Consider the following 24,376-nt stretch of genomic DNA (forward strand, 5'->3'; position numbering starts at 1 on the left):
GGCATGTCAACCACTGCCCTACAACAAAGTGAATCAGCTATACATACACATACATTCCCACATCTCCTCCTTCTTGTATCACCCTCCCTCCCACCCTATCCCACCCCTCTAGGTGGTCACAAAGCACTGAGCTGATATCCCTGTGCTATGAGGCTGCTTCCCACTAGCTATTTTACATTTGGTAGTATATATAAGTCCATGCCACTCTCTCACTTCGTCCCAGCTTACCCTTCCCCCTCCCCATGTCCTCAAGTCCATTCTCTATATCTACATCTTTATTCCTGTCCTGCCCCTAGGTTCTTCAGAACCATGTTTTGTTTTTTCTCTTTTAGATTCCATATATACGTGTTAGCATACGGTATTTGTTTTTCCCTTTTTGACTTACTTCACGCTGTATGACAGTCTCTAGTCCATCTACCTCACTACAAATAACTCGATTTCGTTTCTTTTTATGGCTGAGTAATATTCCATTGTATATATGTGCCACATCTTGTTTATCCATCTGTTGATGGACACTTAGGTTGCTTCCATGTCCTGGCTATTGTAAACAGAGCTGCAACGAACATTCCTTCAACACTTTTTTATTCAACACTTTTGATTTGAACAATGTATTGGGTAATTAGCACACACTTTCCTGGTTGAGCTCTGCTTGCTCAGTTAAGTGATATTCCTTTCACTGTAACTGAACTAAATGAAATGAACATTAAAACATGACTGCTTTGGTTTCCTTTGATCTTCCGAATAACTTGGTATGAAAAGAAATAGTTGTTACCTGGTTTAGAAATCTAAGCTCTGTTTGTTCACTAATAACTAGAATTGATAAAGCAACCAGCTCTCCTAGGAAATGGGCTGCCAGAGAAATTCTATAGTTCTTTCAACTCTTTGAAGTCACCACACTCATACTTCTATTTTCTTACCTTTTTTCTTCCTTTCTCTTCTATCTCCTTTCCACAAGCTTATCAGAAATCCCTTCTGAAGAGATATAGTTTAATGCAGATATGTCAAACTTTTGACTTCTCTGATTATGAATGCTTAAGACAGGAGTCTGTTGAACTTGAATTAATCAGTTAACAATCTTTGGATTGCAACTGATGGAAAACCCAGTTCAAACTGGCTAAGGCCAAAAAAGGGGAATTTATGGTGCCTATAACTGGAAAAAATGTTAAATTGGTTTCAGTCACAGCTTGTTACAAGGAACTTGAAAGGATGTCATCAGAACCCAGTAATATATATATATATATATATATATACTTATTGTAATATATATGGTACATATATTCTGAAAGATCTGATGCACTGAAACCGATATGATAATGATATATGTGGGTGTATGTGTGTATGCTCCATTTTTCATACAGCCTCTCTCTTTATTGTCACAAAATGACTACACCTGTTCTCTACCTTATGATCTCTTAAGGTCAGGTCTAGTGGAAAGAAACAGGTATCTCTTTATCAGAAGACCCAGACAAGATTCTTTTTGCATTTTTTTATCTCTGTTTGGTAATCTGCCCATCTATGGACAGGACGTGGAATGTCCTGACTATGGTTAGGACAGTGGAATGCTTTGATTAGTTAAGCTCTAAGTCACGTACTATTGATAGCTTCTGGAATTGAGTTGAATCAACTTCACCAGAACCATATGGACTTAGACTTCAGAAAGTTTGTTTCTTCCCAGAGAGATATTAGAAAATTATTAGCTAAAGAGGAATTGAAGGGTTACTGGAGGGAAAAAGTAAAATTTCTACCACATGGAAGTGAAGATATTACCCCCTTTTCTATAACTCATAGAGCCACCACACCTTTGTTTCTAATATTCTGATTTCCTTTTTTGCTTTTTAAAATGACTGTTGAGTCTTTTAATAGTTTTCTTATCATAGAAAACATATCTTGGACAAAGAGATGATTGTATGACATGGAAAAAAAATACGTCTGTCCAATTGTTGATTACTGTTTTATAAGTCATGGGTAAATATACACATAGAAACTATAATTCACATGTTACTAATTTCATTGAATTGCAGATCTGGAAAGGACTCTGATGTTATCTAGACCAATACCTGAATCTTCACAATGTTTTGAATAAGTGGTAGTGTACTTGAGAGGTTTGCAAACTACAGCTTATGGGCCAAATCTGACCTGCCGCCAATTTCTATAAATACAGTTTTATTGAAAGCCAGCCATGCCTGTTTGTTTATATATTTTCTGTGGCTATTTTACACTACAACAGCCAGAGTTGAGTTGTTATGACAAAGACCTTATGGCCCACAAAGTCTGACATATTTACTATCTGAACCTTTACAGAAAAACTTGCTAATCTCTAGCCTAGTCATTGCTTAAGTTTCCTTTAGTGACAAAAATTCTTTCTGAGAGAGAACCATTTTCAAAAAGCTCAAAATAATAATTATTAGTTTAAAAAACCCAAAGAACAGAAAGAGTAGTACTTCCATGTGTCATCCATTTTACTTATGTCTAAAGTCGTTATCTCACTTAGGAAACTATTCTAGTTAAAACACAAAATTCTGGATTAATACCTAAATTGCACCAAAATTAGACTAGCTTTTTTCTTGCCCCAAAGATATTTCTTGCTTAACAGTTAAGTTTTAAAATATCCACAATCTTTTCTTCCCCAGCAGCTCCATAATTATATAATGATTTTCTGTGAATACACTTAGCTTTTCAATGACAAAATGAACTTTAAAATGTCAAAGTTACCCTTCAAAAGTGCATGATTCCATATATATGTGTTAGCATACGGTATTTGTTTTTCTCTTTCTGACTGACTTCACTCTGTATGACAGACTCTAGGTCCGTCCACCTCACTACAAATATCTCAATTTCGTTTCTTTGTATGGCTGAGTAATATTCCATTGTATATATGTGCCACATCTTCTTTATCCATTCATCCGATGATGGACACTTAGGTTGTTTCCAACTCCTGGCTATTGTAAATAGAGCTGCAATGAACATTTTGGTACATGACTCTTCTTGCATTATGTTTTTTTCAGGGTAGACAGGAATAAAGACACAGACCTATTAGAGAATGGACTTGAGGATATGGAGAGGGGGTAGGGTAAGCTGTGACAAAGTGAGAGAGTGGCATGGACATATATACACTACCAAATGTAAAATAGATAACTAGTGGGAAGCAGCCGCATAGCACAGGGAGATCAGCTAGGTGGTTTGTGATCACCTAGAGGGGTTGGATAGGGAGAATGGGAGGGAGGGAGACGCAAGAAGGAAGAGATATGGGAACATATGTATATGTATAACTGATTCACTTTGTTATAAAGCAGAAACTAACATACCATTGTAAAGCAATTATACTCCAATAAAGATGTTAAAAAAAAAGTGATTTTTTTTAATGATTCAGTTCAATACATAATTCAATCAGTTGTATTTGTGAAAAAAGAAAAAGCTTTTCTTATAACCAATTGATTAAAGATATGACTGTCATCCCTCGATAGTTTCACTAAAAAGCGTACTATAATGATGAGTTATAATTTACTCATGGTGATTTTAGCTATTTGAATTGTAAATAATACTTAATTTAAGTTTTTTTTGTTTTAAGGTTATGTAATACTCTAACATGTTACTACTGCTATAAATCTTCTCTATACTTCATCCTTTTAGAATGTATAAGGTATCTACATTTTTGTGTTACAGTTATTTTACATTAATTTTTTATCAAAATTTTGTGAAGGCCTATAGGAAACGGATTACATTATAATATATATTACAATATACTTTGATGTCTTCTGCTATATTTTTCTCAGTCATTATTTTATCAAAGCTTATATCACAGTGTGTCTTACTATTCATTTTTTTCACAATTTTTTTCATCTTTCATTAATCACTTTTTGAGACCCTACTATATGCTGTTTTCTCCTCTGTCCTTCTGTTCTTATTGCTGAACTTACATCATTTTACTTGATAGTTTCTAGATGAGCACTATGCAATAGAAATATAATGTGAAACACACATGTGAGCCATATTTGTAATTTAAAATTTTCTAGCAGCCACATTTAAATAAGTATGAAGAAACAAGTGAAATTAATTTTAATAATACATTTTATTTAACCTGATACATTCAAAATATTAGCATTTCAACATGTAATCAATATAAAAAATTATTAATGTGGTATTTTGCATCCTTTTTTCATATTAAGTCTTTGAAATTCATCTGGTAGTTTACACTAACTGCACATCTCTAGACCATAGTTCTTACTTGAACTCTATTTGAATTTTAAGTAATTTTGATAGTTACTCTCCTAAATCAGCCTTTTTAACAGTTCAGTAAGTTTGCTGTTTTCTTACATTATAGAGAAGTGGAATCTTGCTTGAATGACCTAAGTTTGGGTGTCCTTCTTCTATAAAGTAATAGTGCAAACAGTGCAAATTTGTCTCATCAGTTTAATAGGATGGATAAAAATCCATAAACTAAATTATTATTTGCTAATCTTTGCCAGTCTTAGTATAAGATTGATAATGATTTAAGTACCACATATTATTCACTTCCAGGAATGGTTTTTAATATAAGGAGTTATGGAAAGTCTATAACCTAAATTTTATGTCAGTTTTATTATTTAATTGATTAAGGTTGGAGATGTGTTAAGTGTTATTTATTGCATGCTCTGGTTCAGATAGTCAATTTCAATCTAGGGGGTAATAATTCTAATTAATTTTCATAATATTATACTCTTTTTCTCTTCTAGATTTAGTTTTGAGTTCACCACCATTTATTTATTTAAGTGGGTATATTTATGTACATTTTTATGTCTATCAAAAATGATTTCAGCAGCTTTAATATTTTAAATATAGCAGTAATAGAAATAAAATGCCTAAATTTGAACTCATAGCCTAAATCTATCCTCAGGAATGATCTCATGCCAATAAAATTTATTTCATGATTATTTATTTAATGGCAATAGCCATGCTAGATCACCATTTTATGATATTAAATTATCATGCCAGCTTACATGAAAAAGAGACAGTGCTCTCATGGAAGATATGAATGTGACAACCATTAGAACAAAGAGAGGGGATCCTTAACTAGGATTGTAAGCAGAATATATAGAGAAAATTAAGATAATGGAGAGCAAGTAAGAGTACAGGGCTTCCCAGACTTATCTCTTGACAGTTCTTTGACACTTTTAAAATGCTATTGAAGGTGATTTTTTTTTCCTCCTAACCACATAAGCTGTTTAGAAACATCTGGGATTCCTTGAGTTTCTCTTAACAATTTGAGAAGCCCTAGAATTTCCATGTATCAGAGCCTCTGTTAAAATATAGACATAGAAATAAATACTAAGATATAATATTCACTGGTACAAGATCTTTGGTGTGATTTTTCAAATATACATACAGGTAATTTTCAAATTGAATTAAATGTCCATTCACATATTTTTCATAGCCATGATTCCTTCTGCTCTCCTTACAGTGGTAGAGTGGTAATTTAGCTGTGCTGCTCTCTTTGCATTGGCTTACAGTGTGCCATTCTTACCATTTTCCACCTATATTGACTGCTCCTTCTCAGCATGGTTCCCTTTTCTCAGTTCCTACCCCCACACCACTTCAGTGTTGGTGAACTGCAGAATTCCCTTCCTATGTATTTACAGATTTAATAAATTTGGCCAGTCATAAAAGAGAGTATTTCAAAACAAGATAGACCAGCAAAAGGTTTTAATAACTTTTGAATGTTTTAATGTATCAGTGATTTGTGTTACTTTTCAGTAAATATGACATGATGTATTATCTTTTTAGAATTCAAACCTGATTCATCAGAAAGTGTTGCCTCCTAATGATCGACAAGGATCTCCAATATTATCATTCATCGTTCTTGAACAATTTAATGCCATTCGCTTAGTACAAAGTGTTCATCAGTCTCTTGCCGCTCTCAGCAAAGTCATCAGAGGAGCCACCTTACTGAGTTCAGAAGTACAGAAATTGGCAAGTGCTTTATTAAACCAAAAGGTGAGCCAATACTATATATATATATATGGGGTATTTTTAATTAATGTGAGTGGCTCTTCCATCAGGTATACATTTGTCAGGAGTCTTACAGTTTACTGTAAACCATAACTATAACAGAAAACCCAAGTTAAAGTAGCTTAAGCCATATAGGAATTAATTGGCTGTAGTAACTGAAGGATCCAAGGGTAGCTAGCATTAAGTCAGCTTAGCAGGAGCTTAAAATTGTCATTAGGATCTCAGCTTGTGTTATTTATCTACCGCTCTAGTCATATTGTGTGTGTGTGTCTGTGTGTCTGTGTGTCAGTGTGTGTATGTGTACATCCTCCATATTAATTTCACTTTTGGGTGGGTCCTCTACACGTGGTGGTACCCCAGCAGCCCGAGTCTTATATCCTCTGAGTTCTAAGTCCAACAGAAAGAACACCTGTTTCCTGGCAACTCAAGCAAAAAATCTTGGGATTAGCTTTGATTCATACAGAATGGCTTGTGTTTTATGCCTAGTCCCATACTAGTTCTGTGGGCAGGGTATGCAAAGCTCTCATTGGCTAGGGCTTTAGCCAAATGCCTAACCCGGAGCTGGGGATAGATTCAGCTCCATCTGTAACACATTTACTACAAGTAAGGGAAGGATGATTACCGAGTAGGAAAATCATAAGCAGAGGAAAAGGAAATGAACACATCTCTTGCTGAGTAATTGGACCATTGTAAATAACATTAAAATCCATGTTATTTCAGATCCATTGGATAGAAACAAAAAATATGGAGCATCTTATATAGATTCACTTTAGCTTTTTGGAAAAAAATTCTTTGTAGAACTTGGCATCCGGAAAAGATTTCACTAGAGCTCTATAGGAATTTAGAAAGAAAAGTGTTTTTGTTTTTGTTTGTTTTTGTTTTTGTTTCTCCCTGCTGTTTACCCTCAATATAGAGAAATCTCTGGTTGTCAACCTAAAAGTCTTCTCTGTTTGAAGATGAAAGGTAGGCTTCCTAGAACTTCCTATATCTTACTCCCTAACATAAAAAAGATTTCTCTTTTAATTCAGGCTACTATAACAAATTAACATAGAATGGATGGCTTCAACAACAAGTATTTATTTCTCACAATTCTGGAGGCTAGGAAGTCTAAAAGCAAGTTGCTATTAGATCTGGTGTATGGTGAGACCTGCTTCCTGTTTTGCCGATGGCTGTCTTCTTGCTGTGTCCTCACATAGTAGAGAGGAATGAGAGAAAAAGCAAACTCTCTCCTGTCTCTTCTTATGAGGGCATTAATTCCATCATGAAACCTCCACCCTTATGACCTAATTAATTCCCCAAAGCCTCATCTCCAAATATCATCACATCAGGGTTTAGGGTTTCAACATATGAATTTTGGGGGGACAGAAACTTTCAGTCCATTGTAATATTCTTTTTCACATATACAAAAAGACCTATTCCAGCAAGCTTATGTTCCTTTTTCCTTTACCCTGGAAAAGAATCTCAGCTTTGCATTGTTTCTTTGTATATAGATTTTTATCTCTATTTATCAACTGTGATTATCAGAATACTGTAGTATTGTATTGTACTATAAACTATAACTAATTTGTTTATAATTTGAAGTAGATATATTATCAGTCATGAAAGCTTCATGACACAGTGAAGGAACCAGTGGGAAAGGGTTCTAAGAAGTTTAAAATTACATTAATTAACTCACTTAATCACCACATTAACACTACAAGAAGGTGCTGTGTTATCGCATTTTACTGTGAGGAACCTAAGGCAGAGGGACATTATATAACTTAACCAGAGTCACACAATGAATAGTTTACAAAGTCAGGATTTGAATCTAGGCAGGTCTGATTGTCATCATAAATGTAAATGTTTTAAATTTATTTGTGAAAAGATAAATACTCCTGAGAGAGTATTTCTTTAAAATCCAACTACATGCTATATAAAGTCAAAATGTATGGTATAGACCAATTATAGTTGCATTCAGTGTAAGAGGAGAATAACGATGATGTAAGAACATGACTTGTGTAGAAGAGAACAGTAAGTCCAGTGGGACTGGTATACAAAGAACTGTATAAGGTTACATCAGATTTTGAAGTCTTTAAAGCCAAAGAGAAGAGCTTGGATTAAATGCTATAGGCAATAAGAATATTTTCATGTAGATATAATGTAATAAAATAGCTAGGAATGTGGCTTCCAGAATAGGTCTGCCTCTTTCATTCTATTCTACCACTTAGTAGCTGTGTGACCTTGGCTAAGTCACTTAAACCTCTCAATACATTACCTTTCCCATTTGTCAAATGAGAGTAATAAAGGGACCTACATCATGGGATTGTTATGAAAGTTAAATTATATCATGAGTAAAGTGCTTGACACATAGGAAGTACCCTTTAAATGTTAGTTGTTTTTGTCACTGTTACTTTAAGAGAATTTCATTGTGTGAAAAACAGCTTTTGGAGCATTCATCTGATAAAATTGTGCAAAATGAGTTTATAGAAGTAGGGATACCACGTACGTTACTATTTATTCATCTCAGTTAGAGGTCGTTAAGGCATAGAATAGGGTATTTCAAGAGGGTTCTATGTAATATTAATGAAAAATATGGAAGGTAATGGCAAACATGGTTTCTTGTTTTGCTTCTACTGTTAACCATCTGGGTAATCTTTGTCATAAACACTTGAAAAAATGAATAACTTAAATTATTTTTTATGATTGTAATATAATGTGGCTTACAATAGATCTTATTAACAGATAACAAAGAACTAAATGGGTTTTATTATATGAAACATTTTCCTTGAATAAGACCAAAGAATGGTATTTTAGAAAAGGGTCATAGAGCTTTAATTCTTTATAACATTTCTTCCTTTTCCCTTGGCCCATTAAGATCTGCTAAGTATTTCCTATTTGGTATAGCACCAGGACCTGATGACTTATTTCTTAAAAATATGTTTATGTAAGATGTATGCAATCTCATTGTTAATTTATTAAATTAAGTATTCTACATTATACTTTGATTTAAGAAATATAGCCTCTGAAATATCACTGTTTTTGAAATATTTGTATAATTTGCATGAAAGTGAATTTGTTAAAATTCTTTCAAAGGATAAAAAATGTGTTTTACAAAGCATATTTAAATTCTATCACAGATAGTGGCTTTGGAAATATTTCAGGGTGTTTGGTGAAACTCAAATGAGACTCAGCTGACTTTCACTAGGATAAGATCAGTAAAATAATTTTGACATTTACTTTCTAATTAGCTTTACCAAAAATTTGAATCTAGTACTATCGCATTTATTTCATGATAAAAGTTTAACGTTTTATTACATTTGAATGTGACAAATTTTGAATTATGTGATATGATTTAATGTAATTTAGGAAATAGTTCAGTACTTGACATTTTCTTTACTGTATCTGAAATGATTGGACTAAGAATTTTCCTAAAGAGAATTATGACTTTTATTTCCTTGACACTTTTCTGGTGATCTACTGAAAGTTTTTTTGTAAAAAGTTACAATACTTATAATTTGTTTGTTAGGGACACTGATATTGTAGAATATTGTTATTTTTCTTTTACATATTAGAACAAAGGCTTTAAATCATGATTTAAAAGATATGCAAAAATTGAAAAGATAGAACACCAAATTACCTCATCTTTCTTGCTGAATAATCACTAAGGGTATTACCACTTTGTAGAAATTAATAGATTGTGTTGCTTTTTAAAAAAATTATTTTAATAGTACCACTTTAAAGCCAATGTAAGTATTTCCTATATATTTCAGTTTATCCTAGTGTACTGGGTAGTAACACTAAATGGCTTTTTAATTTTTTAAATCAGGGAGTCACTCAACAATACAGCACAATTGCTAATGGATCCTGACTCTTTAAAATAAGTTTCCAAACAACTGGTGTTTAACCTTTTTCAGATCACTGACAGTTTTTAAAATTGAAGGAAAAAGATGCACTGTCTTAAAATATATATACACACACATAAAGCTTTACTATATAACTTCAGGATATCTAAGAGTTAAGATCTCCTCTGCTAAACAGGTTTTTCCTTTCACTCCTTTCTCTGCCATGGTCTTCTTTATAGCAGTGTCTCTCAAAGCATGGTCTCAAGACCAAAAGCATCAGTATCACCTGAGAACTTGGTAAAATTATGAATTCTCAGGCCCCACCTCAGACTGTTGGATCGTAAACTCTAAGTGTGTTGCCCTGCAATCTGTTTTTTATCCATCCCTTGAGGTAGGTCTGATGCATGCTAAGGTTTGAGAAACGCTGTTCTGTAGTCAGAAGTCTCATAAAAATGTCAGTAGCACCTGTTTCCTCATCTTGTGCCATCCCCACTCCACTTCGTAACCACCTGTGCCACCTCCGTCATTGATTTCCCAGTCTTTGGGAGAAAAGGAAAGATGAAATGGTTCTTATAAAATGGTTGGAGACCCCATGTTTTCTTAAAGGACCCCCTTTTAAAATTTACCTACCTTCATACAAATAAGTTCTTAGAAAAGTCATACCCAAACTATTTTACCAAATGATAATTATTAATGTTGAATAATTAGCATTTTTCCATTAGAATAAAGTAGTAGCATATGTTTTATATAACATTTTACCAGTTATGGTGCACTTGTGTAGCCCTCATCTAATTTTCTACTCTCATCACCTTCCTTTTACTTAGATTAGAAAACTGAAGCTGAAAGGAGTTGGTATTCTGGTAAAGTGTCAAAGCCCATACTGCAGTCCTGATGTTGTGTTTCCTAGATCAGTATTCTTTGCACTTCATCTCTCATTGCATATTTTGTTAATTTGATCATGAAGCTAGATGGTAGTCTTTGTAACAAGAGGCAGATATCAGCTTTATGAAGACTAAACTCCACATACTCATCTCCACAGGCCTACTAAATACTAGGATGGAATTGCCCCACCCCCTCATCTCTAGCTTTACTTACAATCAAAATTTGATTATGTATACTTATAAATGGAAATCAGTTTCTATTGATCTATGTAAGAACAAAGGGGCCTGCAAAAACCCAGAGTCTCTAGTATCTTGGAATTCTGCTTCAGTATCCCTCACTTATAACCATCATTTGCCATGATAAGAGAATATATTTAGATGAACTTAGATGAAATGTACAAATTCCTTGAAAGATAGAAACTACCAAAGCTCATTCAAGAAGAAATAGGTAACCCATAGCCTATATCTATTAAGGAAGTTGAATTTGTTATTAAAAACCTTCCTGCAAAGAGAGCTCCTAGAATCCACTGGTGAAATCTAACAAATATTTAAGGAAGAAATAATACCAAATCTGTAAACTATTTCAGAAAATAGAAGAGGCAGGAATACTTCCCTGCTTTTTCTGTGAGACCAGCATTGCCTGGTAATAAAACCTAACAAATATATCATAATAAAAGAAATCTACAGACTAATTTCCTTCATGAATATAGACACTAAAATTCTTACCAATATTTTAACAAATTGAATCAAAAAAAGTATAAAAATGGATAGCCAAGTGTGGTTTATCTTAAGAATACAAGTTTGAGTTAATAAAAAAAATTGATGTTATTTACCATTTTAATAACTAATTTAAAAAATCGTGATTAGCTTTATAGAGACAGAAAAAGCATTTGACAAAATTCAGCATCCAGTCATGACAAAACCTTTCACTAAATTGGAATTTGAGGTAAACCTTCTTACGCAGATAAAGGTCACCTATGAAAAACCTATAGCTAACATAAGAGTAAAAGACTGAATGTTTTCCCCCTAAGACTGGTAGTAAAACATTGAGGTCTCACCAGGTCTTTTCAGCATTATACTGAAGGTCCTAGCCAGCACAACAAGTTAAGAAAAAGAAATAAAAGCCATACAAACTGGAAAGGAAGAAGGAAACCTATCTTTTTTTTGTAGAGGATATGATGAACTATTCACAAGATCTTAAGAAATATAAAAGCTCTAAGGCTAGTAAGAGAGTTTAAGTTTAGCAAACTTTTGGTAAACACATTAAAAATGATGTATATCCTGGAAACAAATTATTGAGTATTGAAATATAAAAGTACCATTTGTAATAATAGCAGAAAGATGATATATCGGGATAAAATTGACAAAAGATGTGTAAAACTTTTGTACATACTGAAAACTACAAAACATTGATGAGTGAAATTTAAAAAGACCTAAATAAATGGAAAGATGCAGTGAAAGTTGTACTGTGCTCACAGATCAGGAGACCCATTATTACTGTTAAGATGTTAGTCTTTTCCAGATTGATCCTGAGATTCAACACAGTCCCGATAAAAATCCTCTGTAGAATTTTTTTATAGTGATTGAGAATTCGATTTGAATAAAATGCAAAAGACCTAGTGTAGCCTAAACAGTTTTGAAAAAGAAGAGTAAAATGGAAGATCTTACTCTTCATGATTTCAAGACTTATTAAGATATTATAATCAAAGCAGTGTGGTAATGGTAGAAATATAGATATATAGCTCAATAGAACAGAATAAAGAGTTCAGAAATAGACCCACAGATATATGATCAATTCATTTTCACCAAATATACTCGGGCAATTAAATGGAGACAGGGAAATTTCTTTAACAAATGGTAGTAGAACAATCAAATAGCCAAAAGCCTAATAATAATAATAGTAATACATACACCTGTACCTCCAAACATATATAAAAATTATCCCCAAATTGATCACACTGTTATGAAAATTCAAAGTAAGCCACAAACTAGGGGAAAAGATTTGCAAGACATACCTCTAACCAAGGAATATATATCCAGAAATATTAAAAAGAAATAAATTCAAAAATGCAAAGACAAACATCCCAATTTTTAAAATGAGAAAAAAGATTTGAATAGACACTTTATCAAGAAAATATACATATATTTAATTATACCAACATGACATTGGCCTAAATGAGTTTATCACAGAAAACAATTCCAAAAGAACCCATAAATTCTTAAAATCTCAGAGAATGTAAAAACATATATTCGACATATGTTCAACATGTTGAACATTATTTTGAAATAAATTTCACAGAAGTAAATATACATTTAATCTGTTTTTATTAGATGGAAAAATTTATAGATTATAATTTTACATGCTGAACATATTTGATGATTAACTTATCATCTTTCCCAAGGCTTCATTATAAGTATTTTTAATACTTCCAGTTGTATGTGTATGCTATGCTGAGGATGCTATGAATCTGTTACATATTGGAAAGACAGATATTAAATAATACTTGTTTTAAAATGTACATACATTTTTAATAGAATTTATCATTCTCCACCAATAGCCATTTCAATCATCAGATCCTTTCTCAAGGTGCCTTTAAAATTATTTTGGTATGCTGTACTACTCATCACAACAGCAATGTGTTTTACCAGTTATCCGTTTGTTTATTTCCTTGCTTGACTCTTTAATTTTTTTGGTAATTCTGGGTTAATTTAGTTAAATTTTTGTGCTAATGAGGTCATGGTTCAATCCCTAAATTGACTTCTTGGCTTCAAATTGTTATGTAAATTTGAATTTTTAAAATAACTATAGTGACCTTCAAATTTATCACCCAAACTATAGTTTTAAGAGTGAAAGGGACTCCGACCTGGATGGAACTCTGGGACAATAGGGATCATTAGGCAAATTGGATGTATGGACATCTTATTTATAACTCTATTTTTTCAAAATGTGCAAGAATGGAAGAGGAGCTGGGATTTTTTTTAAAAAATTAGTAATTGGATGACATAATAAATAATATTCAGCAAACATTTATTGACTATCAACCATGGACTCTCTATACCATGCCAGGCCCTACAGATAGGAATAATACATAGTACATGGTCTCTGTATTCAATGAGCTCAAAGTGGATAACAAAAATATTATCAAGCACACAATGCTGGCATAGACTCAAGAAGGAAACTGGTTTCTTCTTTTCCTTTCTCACATTTTTCCAATGAAGTTTTGTAATTGTGGCAACATACATATCATAAAATTTATCATTTTAACCATTTTAAGTGTACAGTTCAGTAATGTTAAGTACAGTCACACTGTTGTGCAACCAATCTCCAGAACTCTACATTTTACAAAACTGAAAAGCTACCCATTTAAACAACTTCCCATTCCCCCATGACCTAACCCCCAGCAACCACCATTCTACTTTATATCTCTATGAATTTGACTACTCTAGGTACCTCATATAAGTGGAATCAAGCAGCATTTGTCTTAACCACCTAACCCCCAGCAACCACCATTCTACTTTCTATCTCTATGAATTTGACTACTCTAGGTACCTCATATAAGTGGAATCAAGCAGCATTTGTCTTATATCCTCAAGGTTCATCCATATGTAGCATGTGTCAGTATTTCCCTTTTTTTTCAGTGCTGAATAATTTTCCATTGTATGTATATGCAGATGGTCCCCGACTTAAGGTGGTTTCTACTCTATGATGAGGCAAAAGTGATATGTATTCAGTAGAAACCATACTTTGAATTTTGAAGTTTGATCTTTTCCCTGGCTAGCGATATGTGGTACCTTATGCTCAAAATGCTGGGCAGCACAGAGAGCTGCAGCTCTCAGTCAGCCACTCAATCATCAGGGTGAACAACTGATACACTGCAACCATTCTGTATCTATACAGCCATTCTGTTTTTCACTTTCAGTGCAGTATTCCATAAATTACTTGAGATATCCTACACTTTATTATAAAATAGTCTTTGTGTTAGATGATTTTGCCCAACCATAGGCTAATGTAAGTGTCCTGGGCACGTTTAAAATAGGCTAGTCTACGCTATGATGTTTGGTGGTTTAGGTGTGTTAAATGCATTTGCAACTTGCAATATTTTCAACTTGCAGTGGGTTTATCTGCACGTGGCCCCACTGTAAGTCGAGGAAGGTCTGTATCAGATTTTGTTTATCCATTCATCCATCAATGGATTGCTTCTACTTTTCCAGATGTTTTATAACTTAGTATAATCTCTTCATAAGTATTTTATAATTTTTTAATGGAAAACAGAAGTTACATGTCCTGAGAAAGCAAGTGAGTCTCTTTAAAGGGAAGGCACAAAATAAAAAGATTTTTTAAATAGGATTCATATTTTAAAAGAAAATAATTCAGTTAAATAAATCTCCTGTATCTGAAAGTCCTTAGTTTGTTCTGGTGCTGTTTTATAGATTGTTTCTCTGTACTATTAAGAAAATTGAAATCTTTGGCTCTAAGTAAAGGTCTTAGTAAGATTAAATCAGAATGCATTCTAACTTTTATCACAGATTATCTTCTGAGTTGTACTTTCTCTTCCAAATAGAAGAGAGGCTATTCTATTAGACTCTCTCTATATAGTAAGGGCTCTATTATTAGAGTGTTTTACTCTGCAGCTATCTTTATCCTTCTGAAATATAACTCTCTAATCATGTATATGTGTGTAAAATGGATTTTAGCTAATTTAATTAATTGTACAAATTTGTAAGTTATGGCTAGTATAGGAGTTAGTGATAATTTGTAAACTGCCCATATGGGTTAATCACTTCATGCGAAATTGAAATTACAATGAACTATATATTTTTTTTCCTTTTTCCTTTCTCCTTTTCTTTAAAAAAAATGTAAACTGAATTCTGTTTTCCCACCTACAGTGAAATCCCAGTGCAACTTCTAGTGTTTGAAATAAATAGCAATTTCCATGCTGTCTCCCTGTGTCAGGCACTGCAATAAGCTTGAGTCAGATGAAAGTTGATTCATTTCCAAAAACTATAATCCAGTGTTGGCTTAACTTCAGCAGTGTGCAGATACTGGATTACCAGTTTTTCACTCATGTGTGAGGATCAGCACGTCATTTTTATTAGTAGGATAGTGGTGTTTGTCAGTAGTATAGATGATTACGTTATTAAATGAAAAGGGAAAAGAGTTACTAACTGTGGTCCTTTTTTTTAAAGTTCATATAGTAAACATATTAAGGTTGCGGAGTGGAACTTAAAACATCCAAGATTATGTACTAGAATGTTTACTTGTGCAGGTCACTTAACCTTTCTCTACCTTAGTTTCTAAATGTTCGTAATGGGAGTAATAACTATCCATCTCAGAGGGTTGATGTGAAGTCTAAAGGGTTAATACAGGTGAAATGCTAAGAACAGTGCCTGCACATGTAAGTGCTGCACAAGAGTTTCTACAGTACCTTCCTAATTCACCTCTCTGACTGCAGTTTCATCACCCTAATGCTTGTTCTCCCTATTTCTACTAGGATAATCTTTCTAAAATCCAAATATGATTGTGTCACTTCCCTAGTTAAAGTGTAATTTAGTTTTATCGTTGCTTTCCAGATTAAGCTCCTCAGTATAAACATTCAAAAGCTTCATGGTCTGACCATCAGCCCAGTTGTCTCATGTCTTTTTTATTAATGCCCCTTCATTTTCTTACTGTCCTTCTTTACTTTACTGTAAGCTGTTTATCTTTTGAGACTCACCTCAAGCATTATCTCCACCAGAAAGCCTTTCCTGACTCTTGTCCTTAGTCACAGTTTGAATTTGGTATACCTTACATCTGTGTTTCAGGAGCACAGTACTTGTCATTATCAGGGAACTTACTGTATTGTCTGTAGCTGTCTTCTTTTATTATTTATTTCCCCCTCTAGTGCAAACTTCTGTGAACAGGGATTGTGTTATAACTTTGTATCCACAGGACCTAACAAATGATTGACAAATAGCAGCTATTTAACAGGTTATTGCTGAGTTGTCAGTTAATTAACTGATGCTTGAAAAAGAGTGAATTAGGAAATCTGCTTGTATCCTGTTTTGCTTTTATGACATCTTTCATGAAAAGCATGGGATAACAAAAAGTTTACATTTAGAGTTAGAACTGGGTTCAAGTTCTCTACCATTTAGATTAAAAAAAATAGTTTAGTTAAATAAACCTACTCTAAGCCTTAGTTTCCCCATAATTGTAACTTTAATTCCCAATACATAATTGTCATGTTGAATCTTCACGAAACTAGCAGCAATCTGCAAAAAATATGTGCTTGATTACATGTACTCCTCCTTCATCAAAATCACACACAAAATCACACACCTTCCCTCCTACCTCTTTGGAGCAGTTTATCAGAACTATCTGAAATGCTGTCTCCCGGGCTACATTTTGCCCCAAGTAAAACTTAATGCACAACTCTAACATTGTGCATTTTTTTTTCAGTTGACAAATCTCAAATGGTGTAATATAGAAATTACATTATAGAAATGTAAAATACGTTGGAGGCAGAATTAATGCTGACAGACTCTAGAGTTAGGTTACCTGGGTTCACATCTTGGACTTGCCATTTTCCAGATCTGTGATTTTGGATATGCTGTTCTCTTTGTGTCTCCATTTTCTCCTCTGAGAAATGGAAATTACAATAGTACCTGCTTCCGGTACATATCCAGCACTCAGCACAGTTACTAACACATAAATGTTAGCTTAAAAAGTCCCCTCCAGTTATGTCTACCTTTGTCAAAATTCAACACAACTTTCAAAGCTTCACAGTACTTCCTTTACTAAGATTTCTTTGATTAAATCATTGTTTTCCTCTTAGCTCCAGAAACATGCTATATAAGTCATTCTTAAAACACCATCAGGGACATTAGCTGTGTATCTCCTTTACTGGTTTCTAATGCTCTTTAGGGTGAAGATTTTATTCCTCATAGTCTTCTATCATATCACTATCATTTCATATTACTTCGGTCATATCACATATCATGTTGTAATTCTCTACATAGGATTTAGCACTGTGTAGCCTTTTTCTTATGATATATTTAGAAATAAGTATATTGCCTTTATCCCCCGGTAAAATGTAAGCTCCATGATAGCCAGGACCTTATAATGCCTGCACATTATAGGCTCTCAGTAATTGCTGAATGGATGGACAATAAGGACTTGAATATGTATTGAATGAAAGTATTACATCTGACACTAATATTGATAGTTCTCTTAGTTAATCTATTGCTGTGTAATAAATTGCCCTAGAATTTAGTGACACAAAACAATGAAAAGTTATCACATTACAGTTTCTGTGAGTCGGGATCTGGGGGTAGCTTAGCTGGGTGTTCTGTCTTAGGGTCTCCCACAAGTCTGCAGTTAGGTGTCACTAGGGCTGCAATTACTGCAGCCTCTCAGAGCACTTATGGGATGGCTGTTGGCAGCCCTCAGGTCCTCACTTATTGTTGACTGGACATATCAGTTCCTTGCTACATGGGCATCTCCATAAAGCAACCCACAGTATGCAACTTTTTCACACAGAGTGAACAAGGAAGAGATGAAAAGAAAGTGAGCTAGACAGAAGTCACAATATTTGTACCCTACTCTCAGAAGTGGCTTCTCATCACTTTTGCCATATTCTTTCCTTAGAAGCAAGTCCCTAAACCCAGTTCATGCTCAAGGTGAGGGAATTTCACAAGGATGGAGATGAATGCCAAGTGGCAGGGGTCACTGGGAGCACCTTAAAGGTTGCCTACCAGTAACTTACTTTATGTAATTAAACACTATATAAAGGAGCTATCTTTCTACAACAGGAAAAGCATAAAACTTAGAATGTGAAAACCTGACCTATCAGCTATCTATTGCTACGTAATAAACTACCCTGAAACTTAATGGCTGAAAACAAGAACAATCATTTATTTAGCTCATTAGTGTGTGGTTTGGGCAGGGTCTGGTAGGGAAAGCTTGTCTTTGCTTCATGTGACACCAGCTGAGTCAGTTCAGCTTAGAACAGGAGGGTCTACTTAATGGACGCTCAGTCATGGGGCTGGCTAGGTGGTGCTGATTATTGGCTGGTAGTTTATCGGGACTGATGGCTAGAGGCCTTGGTTGCTCTCTAGATGTCTCCACATGGGCCTCTCTATATGGACTACTTGGCTTCTTCACAACATGGTATCTTGGTTCTAGAAGTGTATACCCCAAGAAAGAGGAAATGAAAGCTGTGAATTTGTTAAGACCTAGATCTGAAAACTGATAAAGCGTCACTTCTCCCTTATTCTATTGGTCGGGTTGTCAAGGGGTGGGGTGGACATAGACCTCAACTCTCAATGGGAAGAGTATCAAGTAATTTTGGGACCGTGTTTTGAAGCTGCTGCAGTCTGCCCTTTGAGCACAAATTATTTGCATTTCTCCCACATGTAAAATGCAGTCATCTCCTTCCAAGTTTCCCCAGATGTCTCATTCCTTTACAGCCTCAGGCTGGATGTTGTCATCAAAATCAGGTGGAAGTATGGGTGAGGCTTCTTGGGTTTGGTTCTTCAAAAACAGTTTCTCAAGCATGGTTTTCAACTAAAGACCTATGACGTGCAGAGATAAGTTATTGTCCCCTACAAACCCAATATAAAATGGTAGGACAGGTAACTGCAATAGACATTCCCACTCAAAAAATGAGGAAATGGGAGGCTCACGTGTCCTTAGCAATTCTGAAATCTAAGCAAGCTTATGTTTTCAGTTCCTTTATTAGGATTCCATATTGTTCCCTGGGAATAATTATCCATGGCTTTTGGTTTTGCCCTCTGAGCTGTTGATTCTTGTCTCTTAATTATCCATACATTTCAATAATATTTAGACATGTTTGAAGCTGAGTGGTTTTCTCAACCTGCTTCCCACCCATAGGGATTCTGGGGTCCAAAGTTCTCTTTTAATTGTGCCCTCTTTTCCCCATTAATCCCAAACAGATGAAACTTACACCAGAACAGTATTCTAAGATTGTGAGTTTGCTTTGAATCTCATTGAGATTCACATTAGACAAAAACTATGGCCATAAATCTTGTGATAAGCCTTTTTCTCTACCTTAGGCTTCTTGTGTGTTGGCTGTGGGACAACACCCTTAAGATTCATTGAAGCCTTATTGTTTAACAGAAAGGATCTGCAAGGCATGCCCTTAAGGTCCCAAGAGTACTTTTGTCTGTCTGAGATTGTTTCCTCCCTTTCCTTTAAGTCCTCAAAGTCCCTTAGACCTCCACTATTCTCTTAGAAGCCCTTTATGTTTTCACTTACATTCTGTTGAAGGTTCTTGCAGCTTCAGCCCACCACCCAGTCTCAAATCTAGTGCCATATGTTTTAGGTTTTTGTTAAGGTAGAACCCTGCTTCTGGATACCAAAGAACTGTATCAGTTAAGTCTTGCTGTATAACAAATCCCACCAAAACTTACCAGGTTAAAACATAATAATTTTTAAAAAATCATTTTATTTTAAGCTTACAGAGCTGAAATTTGGGTAGACCTTGGTAGAGAAAGCTTGTCTCTTCCACTCCGCTCACTCATGTGGCTGGCAAGTCAGTGCTGCCTGAGAGCTGGGAGCCTCAGTTCATCTCCACGTGGGCCTCTCCAAAAATTGGACTTCACAATATGTTGGATGGGTTCCAAGATCAAGAGTCACAAAAGACAGGAAATACAAGCAACCAATTTCTTAAGACCTGGACCTGGAAACTGGAACCACATCACTTCTGCTATATTCACAGGACACTTATTTAAGAAGAAGAGCAGACTTCAAGTCTCCACAGAATTGCCAAAGGATTTAAGGGTCATGTTTTAAAGTCATCACACCTGTTTCAGTTCACAGCATAGCTCCAGCACTTAGCTACCATATTCCTAAGAAGGCTTACTTCATTCACCTAGAGTAATTGAACTAGATGTTTTCTAAGGTCTTTTTTTTCACTGTAAGGTTTGTTATCTTACAATTTCCATTTTCCGTACATTGTTGATATACTCTAGCCTGGAGTAGTTTCTCAGCTATGTAATCAGACAGTGTTTTGAGTTAAGAAATTGATGCTCTCTCCTTATTATTCCACTGGAGAAAAATAAGTATTAAGTTTGAATGATAGTTACATAATATTTGAAAAATCCAGAAAACTCTCACAGAAAAGGAATATTATAATGAATGTATTAATGGAGAATGTCAGTTAAAAGAAGGTCAGATATTAAAAAGGTAACTTTTTTAGAAAGGTTTTATTTATTTCTTTAATTTAGAGTATTTTCTGTTTTATTCTCTTTTTGTCATATATCTGGTGTGGTTTGGGAGATAAAATTTCTGTAATTCTGTAAGGACACAAGACTAGTTGTTTCTTGTCTTTACTACTTATAAAATGAATTTGTGAAATTTAATTTGATTTCATTACATATCATTTCAAGAAAACATGATTTGCTGCTTTCTATATACTGGTTTATGTTCATTTGTTTATTCTTTCAAGAATTTTTACTTAAAAATATTTCCTTTTAGAGAAACAGGTCAATTCATTCTGACTCTATTTATCATTCAATTTTAATGAGATAAGATCAAAGAAAAAGACATATCTTTTTAAAAAAATTTTTTATTAATTTTTTTATGGAGTATGGTTGCTTTACAATGTTGTGTTCGCCTCCACTGCACAACAAAATGAATCAGCCATACACACATACAGATATCCCCTCCCTTTTGGACTTCCTTCCCATTTAGTTTACCACAGTGCATTAGGTAGAGTTCCCTGTGCTATACAGTATGCTCCCATCAATTGTCTATTTTATACATACACTGGGATTGACACATATACATTATTGATATTATGTATAAAATAGAAAAAAGGCATATCTTAATGAAATGAATTCATGATACACATAATGTGAATTATGCCAAAGTATTTTCCCCATCACACTAATGTTAAAAGATCTTTTATATGTAATATTGTATATGTAAACTTAATTTTGATCCTTTTAAAATTGCAGTGTCCTCTCACATGGCAAAGCAAGTGGGAAGGTCCAGAAGATCCTTTACAATACCTTAGAGGTCTTGTAGCTCGTGCCCTTGCAATACAGGTAAGATGAAATTATTTAGTAATTGTATGACTGTATGACGATTGTACTATAAACTCTCATATTTTTAACCATTCTGCTAGCAACTAGTGAAAATATTATGATTTTGTTCATAGAGCACCGTATATTCCTTTCTTATTCTGTCATCTGTGATTTTACCTAGCACTCTTTAAAAAAAGACAAAATAAAAAGACTGTGTTCTCTCTGTGTAGTGTGGCTTTTCATAATTTTTGAGAATTTAGAGAAAAATCTATAATTTTAATATAGATGGATCATATAGATGGTAACTGAAACTTATTCATAGCTGTGACTAATTTGCTTTAGGGTATGTCCCCCCTACAGGGAGCTGCTTTTTTCTGTTTTGTTTTTTTCCAAATTGATCAAGTTTTTTCAGAGTGGCCCAGTCAGGTAAATGAAGGAAAATTGAACAGAATAAGGAATGATATAGATGGAGAAAGACAAGGTGATTATTTTTTTTAAGGAATAGCAAATGTTATAGGTCAGTTGGTGCATGCAATGTACCACTTTTCCTGTGTGGTTTTGCACTGTCTTACTGCCTTCTTCCTCTGCTTGTTACACTGCTTTCACAAATAACATTCTTTGTCATATCAGCTTATTAGGAGTAACTTGATCAGTGTCCTTCTAGATACAGCAATCCTCATTCATTTTTTTTTTTTTAGTAATGCACATACCTGTCCACATCTTTAACTTTTCCCTTAGCAGAACACCCTGCTTTTTACCTTACAGAGAAAATTCAAGCTATGAAATATGACCACTTGAAAATGCCTACCCTTCCCTCCCACCTACAAATTTGTCTAAACCCACCCTCATCAGCTTTGTTCTAATACAAAAGTAGTTGACCTTCTGCTGTTGAAGCCTCATCCCTAGAGCTGTATACTTGATTTCATCTCCTCTCATCTCTTTAGACACTTCCTCTAGGGGAGCCTTGCCTTGTTGTGTAATTTCATCTTTTCCTCTCTTCTTACTCTGTGCTGCCAGTCTGCCAATGGTACTCCTTTGAAGGGGCCAGAACTCATCTGAATGTTTATTTGGCTTCCAGTATAATCAACCTCTCAGTTGTAGGATTATTGAAGAAGAAACTACTGGATCTGAAAATGAGTTTAAAATTAGCAGGTAGAAGAACAAGGCAGGGACTCGGGTTTACCCATCTTCCTATCTACTGTGTATATTTCCAGATATAATCTATCAATAAATGCCAGAAATATGGAGGGAAGGAAGGATAGAGAAGTCAGAAGAGGAAGGACAAATAGTCCATCGGTGCTCTTAGAAAAATAAAGAAATGCTCTGAAGTCCTTGGTGTGTTATAATTGCATGGCTGTGATAATTTATCACTTAATATATGTATCAGTATTATTTGCATTAGATTATTTTATAAAGGGCAGAAACTTTATTTGCTGCCAATGGGTAGCTTTTATTACACTATACGTGTAAGTATGCTTAATAATTATGCTATGTGCATATAATAAATATATTATTGATACTGAAATTAATATCATTTAAAGCAGTTTTACATAAATTATTACAATTTTCTGGCATGATTATTCATACTGAGTATATTGTATACTGATCATCAAAACTGAAAACTTTTTCGCTGTGTGATTTTCTAAAAAGCTTTATAGGCATTTAGCCTTAATTATAATGATAAAATATCCTTTTAACCTTCAGGATAATTTTCAGGCTTGACCATAGTTTATCTTATCTTTCTACCTAGGGAACATGCAATAATTCATCATTTATGTCACCACTTAAGGATATATTTTTATTGTTTTCCTGCCTTAATATTTTTTTTTCAGTTATGAATGTACAGATATCTGCTTCCCTAAGATAACCTTTAGTGTTTGGCATTCACTTTCCATCTAGTCAAGGATCTGCCAGGTCCTTTGATTTCATACATGCCTTTTATGTTTCACAGATAAGTAACCAGAGCAACTTACAAAGTTTAGAGGAACAGCGTGGCTACTTAGGTGGGGAAGAAAGGGCTGAGAATATTGGGAGGGCAGGGAGAATTAGAAGTACTATTTTCAGAGATCTGAGAAAATGGCAGCTTTTGGTTATTTATGAAAGTGTAATGATCAGACTGATTCCAAATAGGTACACAGCAGGTTGAGCCCAGTTCCAGCCATGGTTTAAAATCCCAGAGCCTTTCATTTAGGGCATAACATATAGGAAACAGAACAAGCTACTGAGAGTATTACACATAGTGCCTGATCAATACAGGGGTTTTGTGCAAATAAGGTGAGAGTGACTGGGTCAAGATGGAATTCATTATTTAGTCAGTCAAACATATTGTAAGCAACAACTTTATGCTAAGCTCTGAGTGAAGTACTGGAGATAAAATGATTAGTAAATTGATACAGTTTCTGCCTCACGGAATTTAAATTTCTTACATTCATTCATTTAGCAATTAAAAATTCTATCTTGGTGCCATGCACTGTGCTGAGGTTGCTGAATATAGAATGGTAAGCAAAATAGATATACATTGTGTCCCAAGGAACTGTCCTTACAATTTATCAGAAAAAATAGACAACCAAATAAACAGCAACAGTAAGAGTGACAAAGGAAGTCTAGTACTATGGGAGCAAATAGCAAGAGTACCTAACCTACATGGGAACAGGGAAGTGATGC

The 24,376-nt window shown here is 34.3% G+C and overlaps 1 protein-coding gene across 1 annotated transcript in view; it reads left to right on the plus strand.

The window, feature by feature from the left end:
- The window catches only part of DYNC2H1 (dynein cytoplasmic 2 heavy chain 1), a 369,596-nt gene that overhangs the window by 304,891 nt on the left and 40,329 nt on the right, over window positions 1-24,376 (plus strand). The window contains exons 84-85 of the mRNA XM_024768920.1: window positions 5,761-5,970; window positions 21,644-21,733. Of these exons, the coding sequence (XP_024624688.1) occupies window positions 5,761-5,970; window positions 21,644-21,733 (300 nt within the window). The remainder of the gene's footprint in view (window positions 1-5,760; window positions 5,971-21,643; window positions 21,734-24,376) is intronic.

The sequence above is a fragment of the Neophocaena asiaeorientalis genome, unplaced genomic scaffold (assembly GCF_003031525.2).
Source record: "Neophocaena asiaeorientalis asiaeorientalis breed wild unplaced genomic scaffold, Neophocaena_asiaeorientalis_V1.1 scaffold151, whole genome shotgun sequence".
NCBI classification, from domain to species: Eukaryota; Metazoa; Chordata; class Mammalia; order Artiodactyla; family Phocoenidae; genus Neophocaena; species Neophocaena asiaeorientalis.